This window comes from Hypoxylon fragiforme, assembly GCF_022984875.1.
Source record: "Hypoxylon fragiforme strain CBS 206.31 chromosome Unknown GGS25scaffold_2, whole genome shotgun sequence".
In the NCBI taxonomy this organism is placed as follows: Eukaryota; Fungi; Ascomycota; class Sordariomycetes; order Xylariales; family Hypoxylaceae; genus Hypoxylon; species Hypoxylon fragiforme.
In genome coordinates, this window is record NW_026054757.1 from 4,017,828 (window position 1) to 4,032,496 (window position 14,669).

Below are 14,669 nucleotides of genomic sequence, written 5' to 3' on the forward strand. Positions count from 1 at the left end.
CTAATAAATGCACTAACTAAAAATCTGGGGCAACCACCAGCAACTTTAGGGACCTATCTAGTAAGTACCGGCGTATGTATCTAACGTTAAGTGCTTCAATTTCTTCAGCATTACGTTGTAGTTAAACATTAGTACTTGTTTCTTGTTTCTTGGCCAAAACTCCTTTTACATTTTGTCCCTTTCATGTTTTTCTATTCTCTATCGAATCTAGGAACCTTTCAAATGCAGAATTCACTACTACATAACTCATCCATCAGCCGCAACGTTTCGTCCAGGTTTGATGTATGATACCATCGGGGTTTAATCTTAGCAAAAAGGGCTTCGTTCAACGATCTATTGTATCACTAGGAGACCGCTATTTTCCACAAACGCTGGAAAAGGGATCTACATATCTATCTTTTATTCATCCTCTCTTCGACCCCGCGTTAAGCAATATGCGGTAACTACTATAACTACTATAACTAGTATTAACTACTACCTACCTACCCGGTACTGGGCACAGCTCCCTTTCGGCCCTATCCTCGGTACGACTACTTAGGGTTACTGTCTTATCGATTAGGTAGCTACTATGCACTATGCATAAACGCGTGTGCAGCTTCTAGCTCCAATGAGTTGCCTATTCTCACTCTGGTCGCCGAACTACTCTAACTCCGCCTCACCACCCTAGCAGCTGTATTCTACACCGAGTCACAATGCCGACGCAGCTCGACATGTGATCGCCCCGGATCATGCAACCGTAGCCTTCCCAGTTGGGGTAGGTAGATCACGATATACAATACCATGCACAGATCTATCTACAGATCTATCTACAGGTCTATCTACAGGTCTTATACTTTCTTACCATTCCCAGCGACTGAACAGGCTTCTCTACCCACAAACCCTAGTGTCTACTCCGCTGGTGAACTTCGCTTGCTGGCCGAAATTCGCCCATCGAGAACTTTAATCGGTAGTCGTCAACTATGATGTTAACTAGCTTGACTACCATACTTCAAGTTCAACGGCATTGAGGAAGCCGGTGTTAGCAGGACCTGCGAAGACATGGTTACCCCAGCGGGCTTACTTCCTTTTTCATAAATGGCGTAGTCAACGATCTACTCTGGAGTCTGAATCTCTCAAAACTTCCCTTCTAGAATGGATCATGGAGGCAGTTTGTTCGCTAGCTCATGACCCCCTGCTTTCTGTCTTCTATGCTATTCCCTGTCCTTTTCCGGCCGTGATATCGCCATCAAGATGGTAGCCCGTCGTCTTGGCCTTGTGCCCAAACAAGACAAGGGAGTAGTATAATACTCACTGCTTCCCCTCCCTCTATATTCTCTTAGGCCCGATCAATGTGATCTTAATCGTCTCGAGATTGCCCTTCGGGCTGTCTAAGTAATTTTCTTCTCGATTCCTCCTGGCTTTCGCCGAGTATATATCGCTGTTTCAACTACTCCTATCCTATGCCATGGCGGAAGACAATCGCGGACCCGAGCTGGTTGGCACCATCACAGTGTTTCTCGGACTATCAGCCATCACGGTGGCTCTCAGATGTTATGTCAGAGCGTGTATGCTGAAGATATTTAAGATAGAGGATTGGTTAGCTGTTGCGACGATGGTAGACTAAAGCTCCTCCCGACACTCTTCAAATACAATTGGGGCTAATCAAAGCAGGTATTCTTTGCATTATACTGTGCTATCTCTATGGTAAATGTGTCAAACGGGGCCGGCAAACATATGGAAGATGTCCCTATTGAAAATATCACCAAGGTTCTCCGGGTAATGCTTCCGACATCCTAAACCGTCTCGATGCTTTGAAGCTAATTACTGATCATAGTTGAGATGGGCGGGAGAGTTGACATATATTGTCACATGTCTGTTCCTCAAATTTACTGTCGGCATCTTCCTCTTGCGCATATGCTCGAAAGCATGGCAACGATCAGTCATATACATGGTGCTTCTTGTGTGTTTCGTATATCTGATCTTCTACGCCTTCATGACCGTGTTCCAATGCCAGCCTATACCTTACTTCTGGCATCGGTTTACAGGAGACATGACTGGGAAGTGCTGGAGTAATGAGCTTATCGAAGGCGCGACATATACGGCCGCCGCGATCACTTGTATTTCGGACTGGGTATTAGGTTTATTACCTATCGCGCTGGTGAGGGATCTGGAGTTGACGAAAAGAACCAAGATAATGATTTCTTTTACCCTGGCACTTGGGTCTCTGTATGGCTAACATTTCTCTTCTCCCTCTACCCGGTCGTTCCCATCTACTGTCTTCTACTTTACCCCTGAACACTTGACGGCAAAACCGCTAATGAAAAAAAGAGCATCGACAGCAACTATTGTCCGCATCCCGTACGTTCGAAAATTGACCCTGAGCGGTGACTTCATGTACGAATTCACAGACCTGGTGATTTGGTCTGCTGCCGAGAACGGGCTGGGCCTAATCGCGGCCTCGATCGCCACCCTGCGTCCGCTTGTGAGAGCCTTCTTTGGAGGGACACGGGTAGGGACGCCATCACACCAGCGGCGTTCTATATATTCGTGGCGGAGATCAGACGTTGTTGAAATCCGCCGCAGGGCGCAGAGCGAAAATATACAATATTTTAGGATGGGGGATTATAATATCAAATCACCTGAGCCGATTCGCAAGCATATTAGGAATGCGTCGGATTTTAGGTAGATGTTGTAGGTAGCTAGCTACCTTTCTACATACTTACCTACCGACCTAGTAGATAGGCGGGAAACACATGAATGAATAAATGAACAAATATCACTCAACTTTGTCGTCAGCCGTCCTGAATAGAAATTTCTCGATACTTAGTGAAAAAAAGTTTTTTTTTTCTTTACAAACAAATTTCAGCCGCGAGGTGGGTGGATCTGGCGGTCCCCTAAATCAAGGCACCTGCGCTAAAGTCATGCTTCTACCTACTACCAACCCCTTTTCTGTAGCTAGTTAGTAGTTACTAGCTAGAGGATGGTGAGTATTGAGATGCTACAGCGCTAACGTAAGGCTAACCATCAAAGTTCAAAAACTATCGAGTATCAAGGTTTCATGTATTAATATTCTTACCTAATTGGCATGGAAGAACATATAATAGCAATACATAGCATTGTTTTAACACTCTCAATCAACTAGGTTACCTAGGTTTGTAGCTTACCTACATGTAGGTAGTAGGTACGAATAGGCGACAAGTCATATTCGGTTAAACCTCGGCGCAAATAAAGCTATGTAGTTAGTTAAACTAACTCACCAAAAAAAGAAAAAAAAAAGTTAGTTATAGTTACTACGACTTAGGTAATCCACCTACCTACCTACCTACATAGCCATCCAAACGATCCATCCAATGTAATGGCACCACCACCCAGCGTCGCCAACCCCGAAACCTCCTACAGCAATGACGACTACGACTACGAAGCAGCGCTAGCCAAGCTGCAGCCGCTGCGGCCGGTCCTCGGGGGCTTCAACCACCGCAACCGGAACCAGCACCGGCGCGCGGCGTGGTGGGGCGCGTTCGGCATGCTGCGGCGGCACGTGGAGGTGCTTGTTGACGAGCTGGCGGTCGCGTCGGCGCTGGTTAGGAAGAAGGCTGTGGCTGCTGGGGGGAAGAAGCGGAAGCGTGATGGAGGTGGTGGTGGTGGTGGTGGTGGTGGAAACAAGGACGGCGCCGAGGAGAAGCAGGTCCGGGGTCACGTGAGGTGGTTGCGGGATGTGCTTGTTCCGAAGTGTTACCTGTATGTATGTCTCTACATTGTCTATATCTCGTTTTCTACGATCTCTCTCTCTTTTGGCTATGTCTTCTTCTGTCTCCTTTTTTTTAATCATCCTATCTCATCTACCTACCTACCACCCCCTCCCCTTCTCCTACCCCCCCCTCTCAACCCAACCCTCGTCAAAACGATGAACGAACGAACGAACCACCACGAAACAAAATGAATAAATCGAACCCAACCGCTAACAAACACCCCTCCCGGCAACAGTGCCTTCTCGCAACTAACCGCAGACAACCAATTCGCGGCCCTGGGCCTCGTGCTCCTCGGCGCACTAGCACTGGTAAACACAAGCTGTGAACAGCTAATAGGCCCCAACACCACCACCGCCTCCCTTCCATCAGACAGCAGCCTAAAAGCAGATGCCGCTCTCCCCTCCACAGAGCACAGCAACACCACCACCACCACCACCAAACAACCACCCGCAGCCCAAAACCCCAACCCCAACCCCGCCCTCGACACATCCGGTCAAAGGAGTGGTATAAGTAATAACCACAACAACCACAACAGCAGCAGCAGCAGCAGCAGCAGCAGAGGCGGCGCCCCGATCTCCCGAGCCGAGGTAGCCAAGCTCCTCCTCCAGCCCTCCCCTTCCCCTTCCACTTCCACTTCCACTTCCCCTTCCCAACCCCAACCCGCTCCTCTTCTTCTTCGTTCCACCTCAACCCCACCCGCCAAAAAGCGAAGAAGCAAGGAGAACCCAAAGGAGGAAGAAGAAGTTTCCGCCACCGCCACCACTACCGCCACCGCCACCGCCAGAGACAATGATTCTGATGATGCTGATGATGCTGATGGTGATGGTGTGTCGTCATCGTCAAGACCGGTAATGAAGCAGGGGAGGAAAGGGAAGGGGGTGGAGATGGAGAAGGGGAGGACAAAAGGGGAGAGGAAAGAGACGGAAAAGACGAAAGGGGAAGAGAAGCAGAAAAGGAAAAAGCAAAAGAAAAAGAAGGGAAAAGGCACAGGAGGCGATGAATTCGACGACCTGTTCAAGGACCTCTTTTGATGGTACGAAGGACGGTACGGTACGGTACGGTGCGCCTTGGGAGGTAAACCTACATATAGCTAGCTACCTGGGGTATCTTAGGTAGTATTCCTGAACCCCTTTGGAGAACAACAAGTACATAGATAGGTACCTACCTATACGGAGCTCACCCCTACGATTGATTTACGCAAACTTCGTGCACCACCCATACAAGGGAGCTTTGAGAGATGAGAAACAGTTTAGATTTAGAACCTCAATTTCACAATGCAGCTTCTTTTACTCCGCTGACTATCTACCGGCATAGAAAGCTAGGTAGGTAAGGAGCAAAGACTAGGTAGACATACACCACGCATTTGTTCGACACTATAGAGAGTAGTTTCTTTTTCGTTACTGATTAAGACTTGTCTTCTAAAGCCAGCCAGCCAATGGAACACCGCTACGAGATTTTTACCCCCTTGATTCTCCAAGTAAAACCAATATATCCACACCTTCATGTGCATCTACGGAGATGAATAGTACGCATCTACCTTAGACTGAACGCACCGAGGTCTCCACGAGGTCAAAAGCTAACTAATTTCTTGTGCCATCCTCTGCACTTTCCGCTGAGCCTTGTTTATATTCATGGTTTTGCCATCCGACATGGCCGAAGCTGAGTATCGCACGGAGTGAGTTGAGCTCGTTTCAAGTAAGGTGAAGGCATTCGTGCAAGGACCCTCGCCCTTAAGATATTGATCGATACGACCAGATACGTGCTCTCATGTCGCCAGAGCCAGTCGCAAAGAAGCCACCGGTTGGGCTGGGTGCCACGGAGATAACCGAGTTCTTGTGTCCTTGTAACATGAGCTGGGTAAATCCAGTTCGGGGATCCCAAAATTGAACTCCACGATCCTTGGAGCCCGACATAACCCAGTTGGCATCGGGAGTAAGGGCAACGCTGAGCACGAAGTCCTGCAAAAGTTAGCATAGCACAACAGGGGAGAATGGCATGGGGCTTACCCTGTGACCTTCGAACGTCTTCACACATCGACCGCCCTTGGGGCCAGGATTCTGCACACCTCTGGGAGTGGATAACTCCCACATCTTGATAGTCTTGTCTAAGCTGCCACTCACGAGATCTTTCCCGTTGGGAGAGAATGCTACCGAGTAAACACTATCTTTATGGCCCTCGGGGCCCTCAAGACGCTCAAGAAGATACCCCTGATGAATATCCCAGACCCGAACGCTCTTGTCGAGCGAGCCAGCGGCCACGTACTTGGTGTCGGGAGAGATGGCAACAGTGGTAACGCCGTCTTCAATAGAGAGGGTTAGCATATTTGTGCCTTGTTCGATGTCCCAAAGTCGCACGGTCCTATCGCCACTACCAGAGGCAATCGTTCGCCCATCCCGGGCAAAGTCCAGGGAATATATATCCTGCTCGTGGCCGGCAAACGTGTTGCGGATAGTCCGGGTTTGAATGTCCCATACCTATTTAAATTAGTAACGTGTGCATCCCAAAGGGAAATATTAGTACGGAGAGCTTACGCGAATGAGCTTATCCTCGGCGCCGGTGGCTAGATATTTGCCGTCGGGACTGAAACACACACTTCGGATATATAGGTCTCCAGTGATATCCACATTCTCATCCTGCAACACGCACACCTTCTCTCCAGTAGCCACATCGTAAATCTGAGCCGATCTATTGCAACCCGTCGCGACGTATTTTCCATCGTGGCTGAATCGGACACAGCAAACGACGCTCTCGTGGTTGAGCGTGTGGACTAAGTCAACGTCGAGCATACGCGGGACGTGCTGGTTGAAAATTACGAACCAGTCGTCTCGCGTCTTTTTGACATGCGCGGGAAGACGTTCAACATCCAAGTCGCCTAGAGCGTTGTTTACCATTGGGCCAGGGTGAGGCGGCATAGCTCTATGGTCCGGGGTGGGATGATTTGCTACCTGAGGTGAGGCCCCAGGCCCGGGATAGGGCATCGGAGTATTGATTTGGGGAGTGGCGGGCCCTCCAGCCGGAGGCCTACCGATACCACGCTTGCCCGGTCCGGGGGAAGCCGTGCTCTGAGGGGCCGGCCCAGGGAACCCATTGGGGGCCGGTCCTTGGTAAGCTGGCTGAAAAGGAGGCTGCTGAGACGGGGGTGGAGGTGGTGGTGGAGGGCCTTGGAGTCCCGGAGGCGGCTGCGGCATCTGATGCTGTTGAGGCCCCGGGGGAGCTTGCTCTTGAGGGGGAGGCTGCGGGGGAAGACCACCACCTTGACCTCCCTGGCCGGTCATTATACCGCTAAATAGGTTGTTACCCATACCAATCGAGGGCGGTGGGCCTGCAGAAGGACCACCATGTTGGGGCGGACCAGGTATACTAGGCTGAGGGGCACCCCCACGCGCGGCCTCAAGCTGGCGACGAAGTATCACCATCTCCTCTTCGTACCTATAGAATAGAGTTAATAAATTGCCAATTCAGCTTTGACATCAACGCCTAAGTTTCGAGGATTCTTACTTTGACTTAATGTTGATATGCTGCTGCTCTAATTGATAAACCTTTTCGCGAATCAACTGGGCTTCGTTGACTTGCTGTTGAACTACGAGACTGTTAGCATTATGATTTTGCGTATGTATGAACACAAATCCGGTGCGTATTTGCTTCGTTTAGCTAGAAATTTAATGAGCCGCAGCGAGTAAGCTCGACTGCGCTCTAACATTCTTCTTTTTTTATTTCTCATTTTTTGAATTTTTTATAAGTTCAAGTGTCTCTCTCTACTCACTTTGCTGTTCGTATCCTTCATTCATGCGAACTTGGTTATCAAACTCAGTTCGGATCTGGTCGAGAAGCTCGTTAAGACGCGCCGCATTTTGCGGCAGAGCGCGATGCGGGTACATAGACATCGTGGAATAATTATATGGACGCGCGAACAAGTTATGGCGAGACGGCGTTTTTGAAATTGAGTAGTGTTAAGACAATGCGATTTTGCTCGACGAAGGTAAATGACCGTGATTACGTCGGATTTGCAATTCTTTTTTGATGGTTGGATTTCTTTTGACCCTTATGCAGCTTCGTACGCGAAAAAATACTCCCACCCTCGCGACCCAATTGCACGAGCGTCACGGGCGAACACGGGACTTGGCGAGGGCCTTGTTAGACGACAGTGGGCATAATCGTGCTTGCAAATATGAAAGGTCGTTAAAGATTAATGGAGTTGCGGTAGAGGCGCAACCGTGGCTTGCCGTTATTCACTTAATACCGAAGATGTGGATGTGGATAAGTTGTTTTGGCGACGTGATTGAGGCTTACCAAATAAGTGTGGTGTGGTGTTGAGGAGTTTAAAAAAGCGATCGAAGAAAAAAAAAAATCGAAAAAGAAGGGATGGCAGAGAGAAGAGGAGATCAAGGTCGGTAATACTCAGATTTGTTTGACCAGGGCTTGGGGGGGGCTAGGCACGAGCTGGATTAGAACCATGACATGTTGCGTGGAAGTACCTACTATGTATGATGGCTAGTGGGTAACTAAGTGCCCAGGTGGGTTTAATGTTCGGGCGACGGATCCTTAGTATGCAATGCACGCATTGTGAGGTTGACAGGGGTCGTTAAGATGGACGGACCAATGTACAGAATCCACTTCAGTGTAACGGTACTATAAGTATGTACTATCTACCTAGGTACTTTGAATACGAATACAAACCTGCAAGTTGCAACTGCCTCATAATCAAATGTAGCATATACATAATATGTACTATTAGATAAGGTTACCTAGTACATACATACAGCATACATACAGCATACATACACATGCACATACATATGTATGCAGGTTTCATTTTATAGTTTTCGTTTCGTTTCCTTCTTTTGACCTCTAAACAATAATATACTATTACCTTATCTGGTACAGCTTAAGTTTTTAGCGGGATACCGGGTCAAGGCTGCCTGCATTTGGGTGGGGATACGGGGAGTTCCATTGGCAAGCAAGAAGAGGTTGAAGAGGAAGCAACGGCTTTAGGTACACGCCGATTAAGTATCCGCTACATGAGCACGCACACTGACAGTTTTGGAAGTTTGTGGGAATCGCGATTTCACGGAGGATATGGGGCGCGCACGCTACAGCAAGATGGCCCCCACTTGACCAAATTTGGTAAGCGCAATGGGTTAGGTACACAGGGAACATCGGTACATGACATTGGGCGACATGATGTGCGGGTATGTTAGCCAAGGCTTGCCATGTAATGCAAGTGTACGGAGACATTTGTTTTTTTTTTTGGTCTTTTTTTCTAATGTTCCTCTTTTGTTTCCTTCCTGATGCGTTGCATCGTTTCAACGCCTCCCATTTGTGCTTTGGCAACGTGTCTGCATAAGTAATTTGGAACCTTGCCACCAGAGTGCCTCCGTTGATTTTTGCAGAGAGCAACATTGAAGTTTTCTTACTTGGCTATCTGGGTACACACCCGACATGATTTTAGCGCCTTCCTGACAGGGGAATGACCTACATAGAGCACATAATGTCAACGGTATTAATAGTACGCTATGTAAGAGAATAGTTAATTGAGCCTTATCTAACAGTTCTAACTACATACATACATATCAGCTCGGATGAGGATAGGTACATAGGTATGTATGTATACATCTATTACATCCATGGATATTACTAGGTATGTACCTACATATGTACATACCGTTGACCATGTGTGGTGTCTGAAAGTATGAAATTGTGGAAAGGGGTCGGTGAGCCAACAGTCGGCTTACCTTCCTCAACTAACTATGGTGGTAGCGCATTCCCGGCTGCAGTATAGGGTGACCATTTGTACACGCCCGCGTTCCCCCACCTTTTGACCTTCTTTAGTTAGTGCCAAGTACCTAGCCTAGTGCCTTGCGGCGATACCACTCTGCTGCCACTGTGCCTTTTTGGCCTTTTTGCCGTTACTAGGTACATTACAACGTAGAATCTTTCTACAGTTATAGTGCCTATATAGTACTAGTCACACTTTGTAGGAAAGGTAAGCTCCTCAATTTTAAGGCAGGCTGTTAACTTTAGTTACATGGATCTGATGGTTGGATTATGATTTAAGTGCCTGTAAGTACGGAGTAGGTAACAAATAACATCGAAACCTTAGTACCTCTCTGGCTTGGCTGTTAGTAAGAGTAATATAGTTGAGATTTAAAGAAGAGCTTATATTCGTACCTGGAGGGTTAAGTGAAGAGGTAGTTCATAATATATAAGCTTCTTTTTTTCCTTCAATGTTTTTCATACATGTACATTAACTTCAATGTTGAGTTACATAACTACATGTAGGCAGAACTTCTTTGCAACGGTAGGTAATGGTGGCATAAATACTTGGCGGGCGCTAACTACAACACGTTAAGCCTCGCTCGGATACCCGGAGATATCGAGGACGATAACTCCTAGTCTACGGCAGGGTGTGGCTTTAAAGAAAGCGTATCCATCTCCAATAATAGCTCTGAGGCCTGGAGAATGAACTTGCCCAGACTCCACACCAACCAGCATCCAAAAACAAGGCTCTTCGCTAACTCGCCTCCTAATAAAACCAGGGGGCCATGATTCGGCAAATTTTGAGAATCTCGCCTATACGGATAGAAAACGTGTCTTGCAAGGAAGAACGAATAGGGATAGTTATTGGCGGCCCAGGTGGAATGACCTTCTAGATCGGAGCGTTTGACCTTGTCTCCATCTTAAACCTTGTAAAAACCCACTTAGTTACATTACCCAAACAAATTGTATGGCGATCATATCTTAAAATATGAATTATGAATGGTTATATACACTGTATTACGTATATTAATTCTTTTATCTTATATAGGTTATTCAAATATATAGCTATATAAGTGCAACCGGTATCAATTGAAAGCGCATTGAATAACGAATCGATTGATACCGGTCTCGAGTTGGTGAGATATCTGGTTGTAAAGTTATTCAGGTAAATAAGCTAGCTGGGCGGGCGGGCGGGCGCACGTGATCACCCTTGAAGCCACCTAAGAGCCTGCACACGATCGCCTAGGGGTGTCACATGATAAGCTGTCACATGATATCTCCCGATATATATACCTAAATAACTTTGCAACCAAGTATCGCATTCATATTTAACTTATATCATTTAATGGACAATTAAATTCTCTTTTAATTGATACCGGTTGCATCATTGTAGCTATATGTTTTAAACGTTTAGGTTGGATATTAAATAATTAAGACTTTATTTAAGCGATTGTATGTTGGCCTTAAGGGTGATCACGTGCAATCCAAATAACCGGCGTTTTACGGCCCGAGAAGGCTCTAGATTTAAGGTTTTAGGGCCCGATAGCAATAATAGGTACAGTACTACGCCGTATATGTAATTACCTAGGATACTCATACTTTAAGATATGATCAACACACAATTTGTATGGGTAATCTAACTAAGTGGGTGTTTACAGGGCTTAAGCAGGGTTTAAGGTGGAGACAAGGTCAAACGCTCCGATCTAGAAGGTCATTCCACCTGGGCCGGTTATTGGTGAGCGATATATATTGTTATATTATAAATAAGAACTTGGTATATATAAGCTCAATGTTATGCCTAGTAGGAAACCAATATTTGTGTAATTTGTCATTTTTCCTCTACCTTTGCCGTATGGATGTAGTTATGTACTAGTACCTAACCTAGTATATATCCATCATCGAAGTTATACAATTAGATATGGGTTCAACGTATGTAGAATACGCACAAGTTGCAACATACCTATTCTATTCGCTACATACATGTACATAATCCTTAGATGGCCACAATGCAAGTCTCACCTGTCACTATTTATAAGTACGAATATGAATATAATGAGCCTAGGCTACATATACCTACATATGTACATACCTACGTACTCTTCAAGGGCTACTGGGGATGTATTCGGCGGGGAAGCACTAACACGCCTGCCTGCTTACATAGTAGGTACCACATCTATGCCAAAGGCCAAACGAACAACTTAGAGCTACATATATCATACCTACCCAGGTACCTACATAGTGTGGTGTGGACAGCATATATGTATGTGGGCAGGATCTACACCCCAAATCTATCTCACCCTAACCAAGACAAGCGGCTTAGTATATAAGATACTTAGTATATAAGATAAGAGGTACGAATACAACACAAGAACACGGCACGTCATAAAAATAAATTCTCGGTGTGACAGGTTAGTCAAGGCAACTGGCATATGTACCTTACTATGTAGGCCTGTATTGTATTGTATTGTGCCTAGGTACGTATAGGCCTCTACACTATCTGCCCTAGACGACAGCTGCTATGCAGACACAGGTAACATGAACGTATCGATCGCCAGTAGGCACTTACTTCGCAAACCAAACGCCTAGAAGAAAGATAAAATACACGGCCTCGTACCTAGGTAGTCTGGCAGGAACGGCTACCGCATCTTGGTTTGTCCATCGTCTACTACCTACTGTAGTAACCAGCATAGCGTAAGGCGCGTTAAGCGTGGAGTGTGTAGTCCCATTCGCCCTAGGCACTTGGGGGTTTCTACCTACCTATATATAAACTTAGACTATAGTTACACCTACGTAGTTTGTACTAACAGCCGGATAGAAACCTTCCAGGGCAAAGGGAGGAGGGCCTTAGCCGAGTCGCCACACCAACTCCCCCGGGACTCCGAAAGCCAAGCTACCTTCCCTACCTACCTACCAATGCATCTTAGCTACTCGGTGACTAACCAACTTGGGGGCACTTGGGGTTGCTTCTTATCCCCGAGTCCAACACCCCCCCCCTCAACTCCGGATCTATCGTTTGCTTTCTTAGGTATGTATTGTACACTGCGACTTTGCTTTTTCCGACCGCACCAGCGGCCAGTGCAACCCGCTTTCTCGACCATTTCCCCTCATGCGAGTAGATCCTTGAGAAGGTATATTGCCGATGACTGCAACCATCAGCGCATACATATGTATTGCTGCAAGTAATGTACCATGTATATATATATGTACATGTATGTCATCCCATTACATATCTGATTCCTGCAGCATCCAACTTAACTTACCTAGGGTAATATACTACATACATCTGATAAAGTAGTGCGGCCCCTGACTACATATATAACGCTAGCACATCAGTACCTAGACACTTATCTTCTTAGCTGTCGCCTATGAATGCTACAGGATAGATATCAGAACCTGCCCGTGGAAACTGTGATAGTAAGTGCTGGACATACTGATTCATTGAAGAACCAACCGTTAACTCCTAACTTCACCACGTAGCGCTACTTGCCGCCGTCCGGTCCGATGTGCTGCCTGCAACAGTCAGCAGTTTTTGGTGGCATACCAACCTAATATTCAAAGGGTTAGACCTTATCCTACACACCACACCATAGGTAGGTGTGCAACCCGGGGATAAACACCTACATATGCCTACATATGTAGGTATGAAAAGTTAATATCTGACTCAGCCGCCACATGAATATGAAACCTGGGTATAAACCAATAGAGTGGGAAGCTGACTCCATGTTGATCCTTAAACCCCGGATTATCGTTCTTAGCGTCTCACGGTTAGGTCTAATTTGCGAACATGGTATCCTAGAGGCTAGCCGTTGAAAATATAAACCACACTCAGTATAGATTTCGTGGTGTTTTGCCAAGAGTGAGTCCCTTAGGCGAACCGCGCCGCCGTCTCGGAAATATCGGTCCCACCTTCCTCCGGCATGCTAGACTCTCGGAGCTTCCGAAAGATGAACGGTGATTGAAGGCCGCTGGACTTGCGGGCGAAGCTCCAAATTTCAAATCCTCGGACTAAGAACATGTCTCTACCAAGGTAATAAACACAACCCGATTAAGTTAGTATCCAAGTTGTGGAAGAGCATGCTATTTGAGCTGGGGCAAGTTACTATATCGTAGCGATTTAGTACGGTTCATCGTCGCTTAGCAAGCATGTGACGTGTTAACACGCAATAGCCAGCTTAAAACATACCTATGGGTGAAGCGACTGGCTATTATAACGACACAAGCCATACAACCCTGCTGCTTACCGAATCTTGTAGGTTCTACCAAATACCGAGGAGCTTAGGCTATTGGCTCTGTGACATGTCTTCGGAGCTTCGATTCGAGGCCAGTGCTCGATATCAAGGCAAGTTTTGAGTCGTCCACCCTTTGCTCGTCAAGTCTCAGGCCACCGCTCTATGTTTTCCCAAAAGTGCATTGTCGGCTTATTCGCACTGGCTTATATAGGGCCACTTGAAGGTTGGAGGGAGAATTTGTTCTGTTCATGAACGCATCCATGGATATTTTCGATATGAGCATCCAGTGGGAACTCGACGGCGTAGCGGGTGGCAATACAAGACAGTTAGGCATCGGGCTCGATGACTGCTAATTGCTGCTGAATTAATGTTGTCTTAGCATCTCCGACCCCCTGGAGACTTTGGGCACTTTAGTTGCCTCACTCGACGTATCTGGAAAGAGCCGCGTAGGACCGGGAAATTCATAGTTCTTGGTGTCCTGCATCGTCTTACCGAGGCTGTATTGGTAAGCAAACAAGCTCCGTCTTTTCTTGTTTTCTTTATCTCTCGACTATTGTAGTCATCAATCTTGGGATTGCTGGAAGGTAAAATGGGCCCCCCTAAGACCTTGTTCCTTGAACAAGTGTTGAGAAACATAGGAAGTCGAGCGACACATACGTTAAGAACTCGACCTCTCATCGTACGTTTATATCAAACCATGATGGGCAGTGGGGGGAATGCTTATGGTACGATGGCCCGATGATGGAACGGACCTTCACTGTTTACCTAGACAACCAACAGTCGGTTATCGCTGGCTTATGTTCAAGAGGTCGAAGCAATATTAGTGCTATATAGACTGGATAACTTGTCTTCTAATGACGTCAACCGAAAGGACAAATACAGTATTAATAATATATGTAGGTTAGGCATATATCTATGTCCCTAGGGTATGCATGTGTTGTATATGTCGTGATGG

The 14,669-nt window shown here is 46.7% G+C and overlaps 3 protein-coding genes across 3 annotated transcripts; 2 read left to right on the forward strand and 1 right to left on the reverse strand.

Moving 5' to 3' along the window:
• The first annotated feature begins 1,194 nt into the window (after positions 1 to 1,194).
• Positions 1,195 to 2,674, forward strand: GGS25DRAFT_150259 (uncharacterized protein). Its single transcript, XM_049256388.1, has 4 exons — positions 1,195 to 1,594; positions 1,651 to 1,755; positions 1,814 to 2,205; positions 2,308 to 2,674. Exons 1-4 carry the CDS (start codon positions 1,445 to 1,447, stop codon positions 2,663 to 2,665), a joined length of 1,005 nt encoding a protein of 334 aa, XP_049120663.1. The 5' UTR covers positions 1,195 to 1,444; the 3' UTR covers positions 2,666 to 2,674.
• Positions 2,675 to 3,265: 591 nt separating this feature from the next.
• On the forward strand, positions 3,266 to 4,349 carry GGS25DRAFT_478537 (uncharacterized protein). The gene has a single exon (XM_049259944.1). It carries the CDS (start codon positions 3,335 to 3,337, stop codon positions 3,917 to 3,919), a length of 585 nt encoding a protein of 194 aa, XP_049120664.1. The 5' UTR covers positions 3,266 to 3,334; the 3' UTR covers positions 3,920 to 4,349.
• Positions 4,350 to 5,348: 999 nt separating this feature from the next.
• On the reverse strand, positions 5,349 to 7,869 carry GGS25DRAFT_150321 (WD40-repeat-containing domain protein). The gene is made up of 5 exons (XM_049256389.1): positions 7,492 to 7,869; positions 7,227 to 7,308; positions 6,260 to 7,157; positions 5,735 to 6,202; positions 5,349 to 5,686 (listed from the first exon to the last, which is right to left on the reverse strand). Exons 1-5 carry the CDS (start codon positions 7,610 to 7,612, stop codon positions 5,459 to 5,461), a joined length of 1,797 nt encoding a protein of 598 aa, XP_049120665.1. The 5' UTR covers positions 7,613 to 7,869; the 3' UTR covers positions 5,349 to 5,458.
• Positions 7,870 to 14,669: the final 6,800 nt, after the last annotated feature.

Coding starts and splice junctions, on each gene's coding strand:
- GGS25DRAFT_478537 (XM_049259944.1), top strand. CDS start 3,335: ATGGCACCACCACCCAGCGTCGCCAACCCCGAAACCTCCTACAGCAAT.
- GGS25DRAFT_150259 (XM_049256388.1), top strand. CDS start 1,445: ATGGCGGAAGACAATCGCGGACCCGAGCTGGTTGGCACCATCACAGTG. Junction 1,756..1,813: donor ATATCACCAAGGTTCTCCGG/GTAATGCTTCCG, acceptor TACTGATCATAG/TTGAGATGGGCGGGAGAGTT. Junction 2,206..2,307: donor ACCCTGGCACTTGGGTCTCT/GTATGGCTAACA, acceptor AATGAAAAAAAG/AGCATCGACAGCAACTATTG.
- GGS25DRAFT_150321 (XM_049256389.1), bottom strand. CDS start 7,612: ATGTCTATGTACCCGCATCGCGCTCTGCCGCAAAATGCGGCGCGTCTT. Junction 7,158..7,226: donor CATATCAACATTAAGTCAAA/GTAAGAATCCTC, acceptor TCTATTCTATAG/GTACGAAGAGGAGATGGTGA. Junction 6,203..6,259: donor CCGAGGATAAGCTCATTCGC/GTAAGCTCTCCG, acceptor TAATTTAAATAG/GTATGGGACATTCAAACCCG.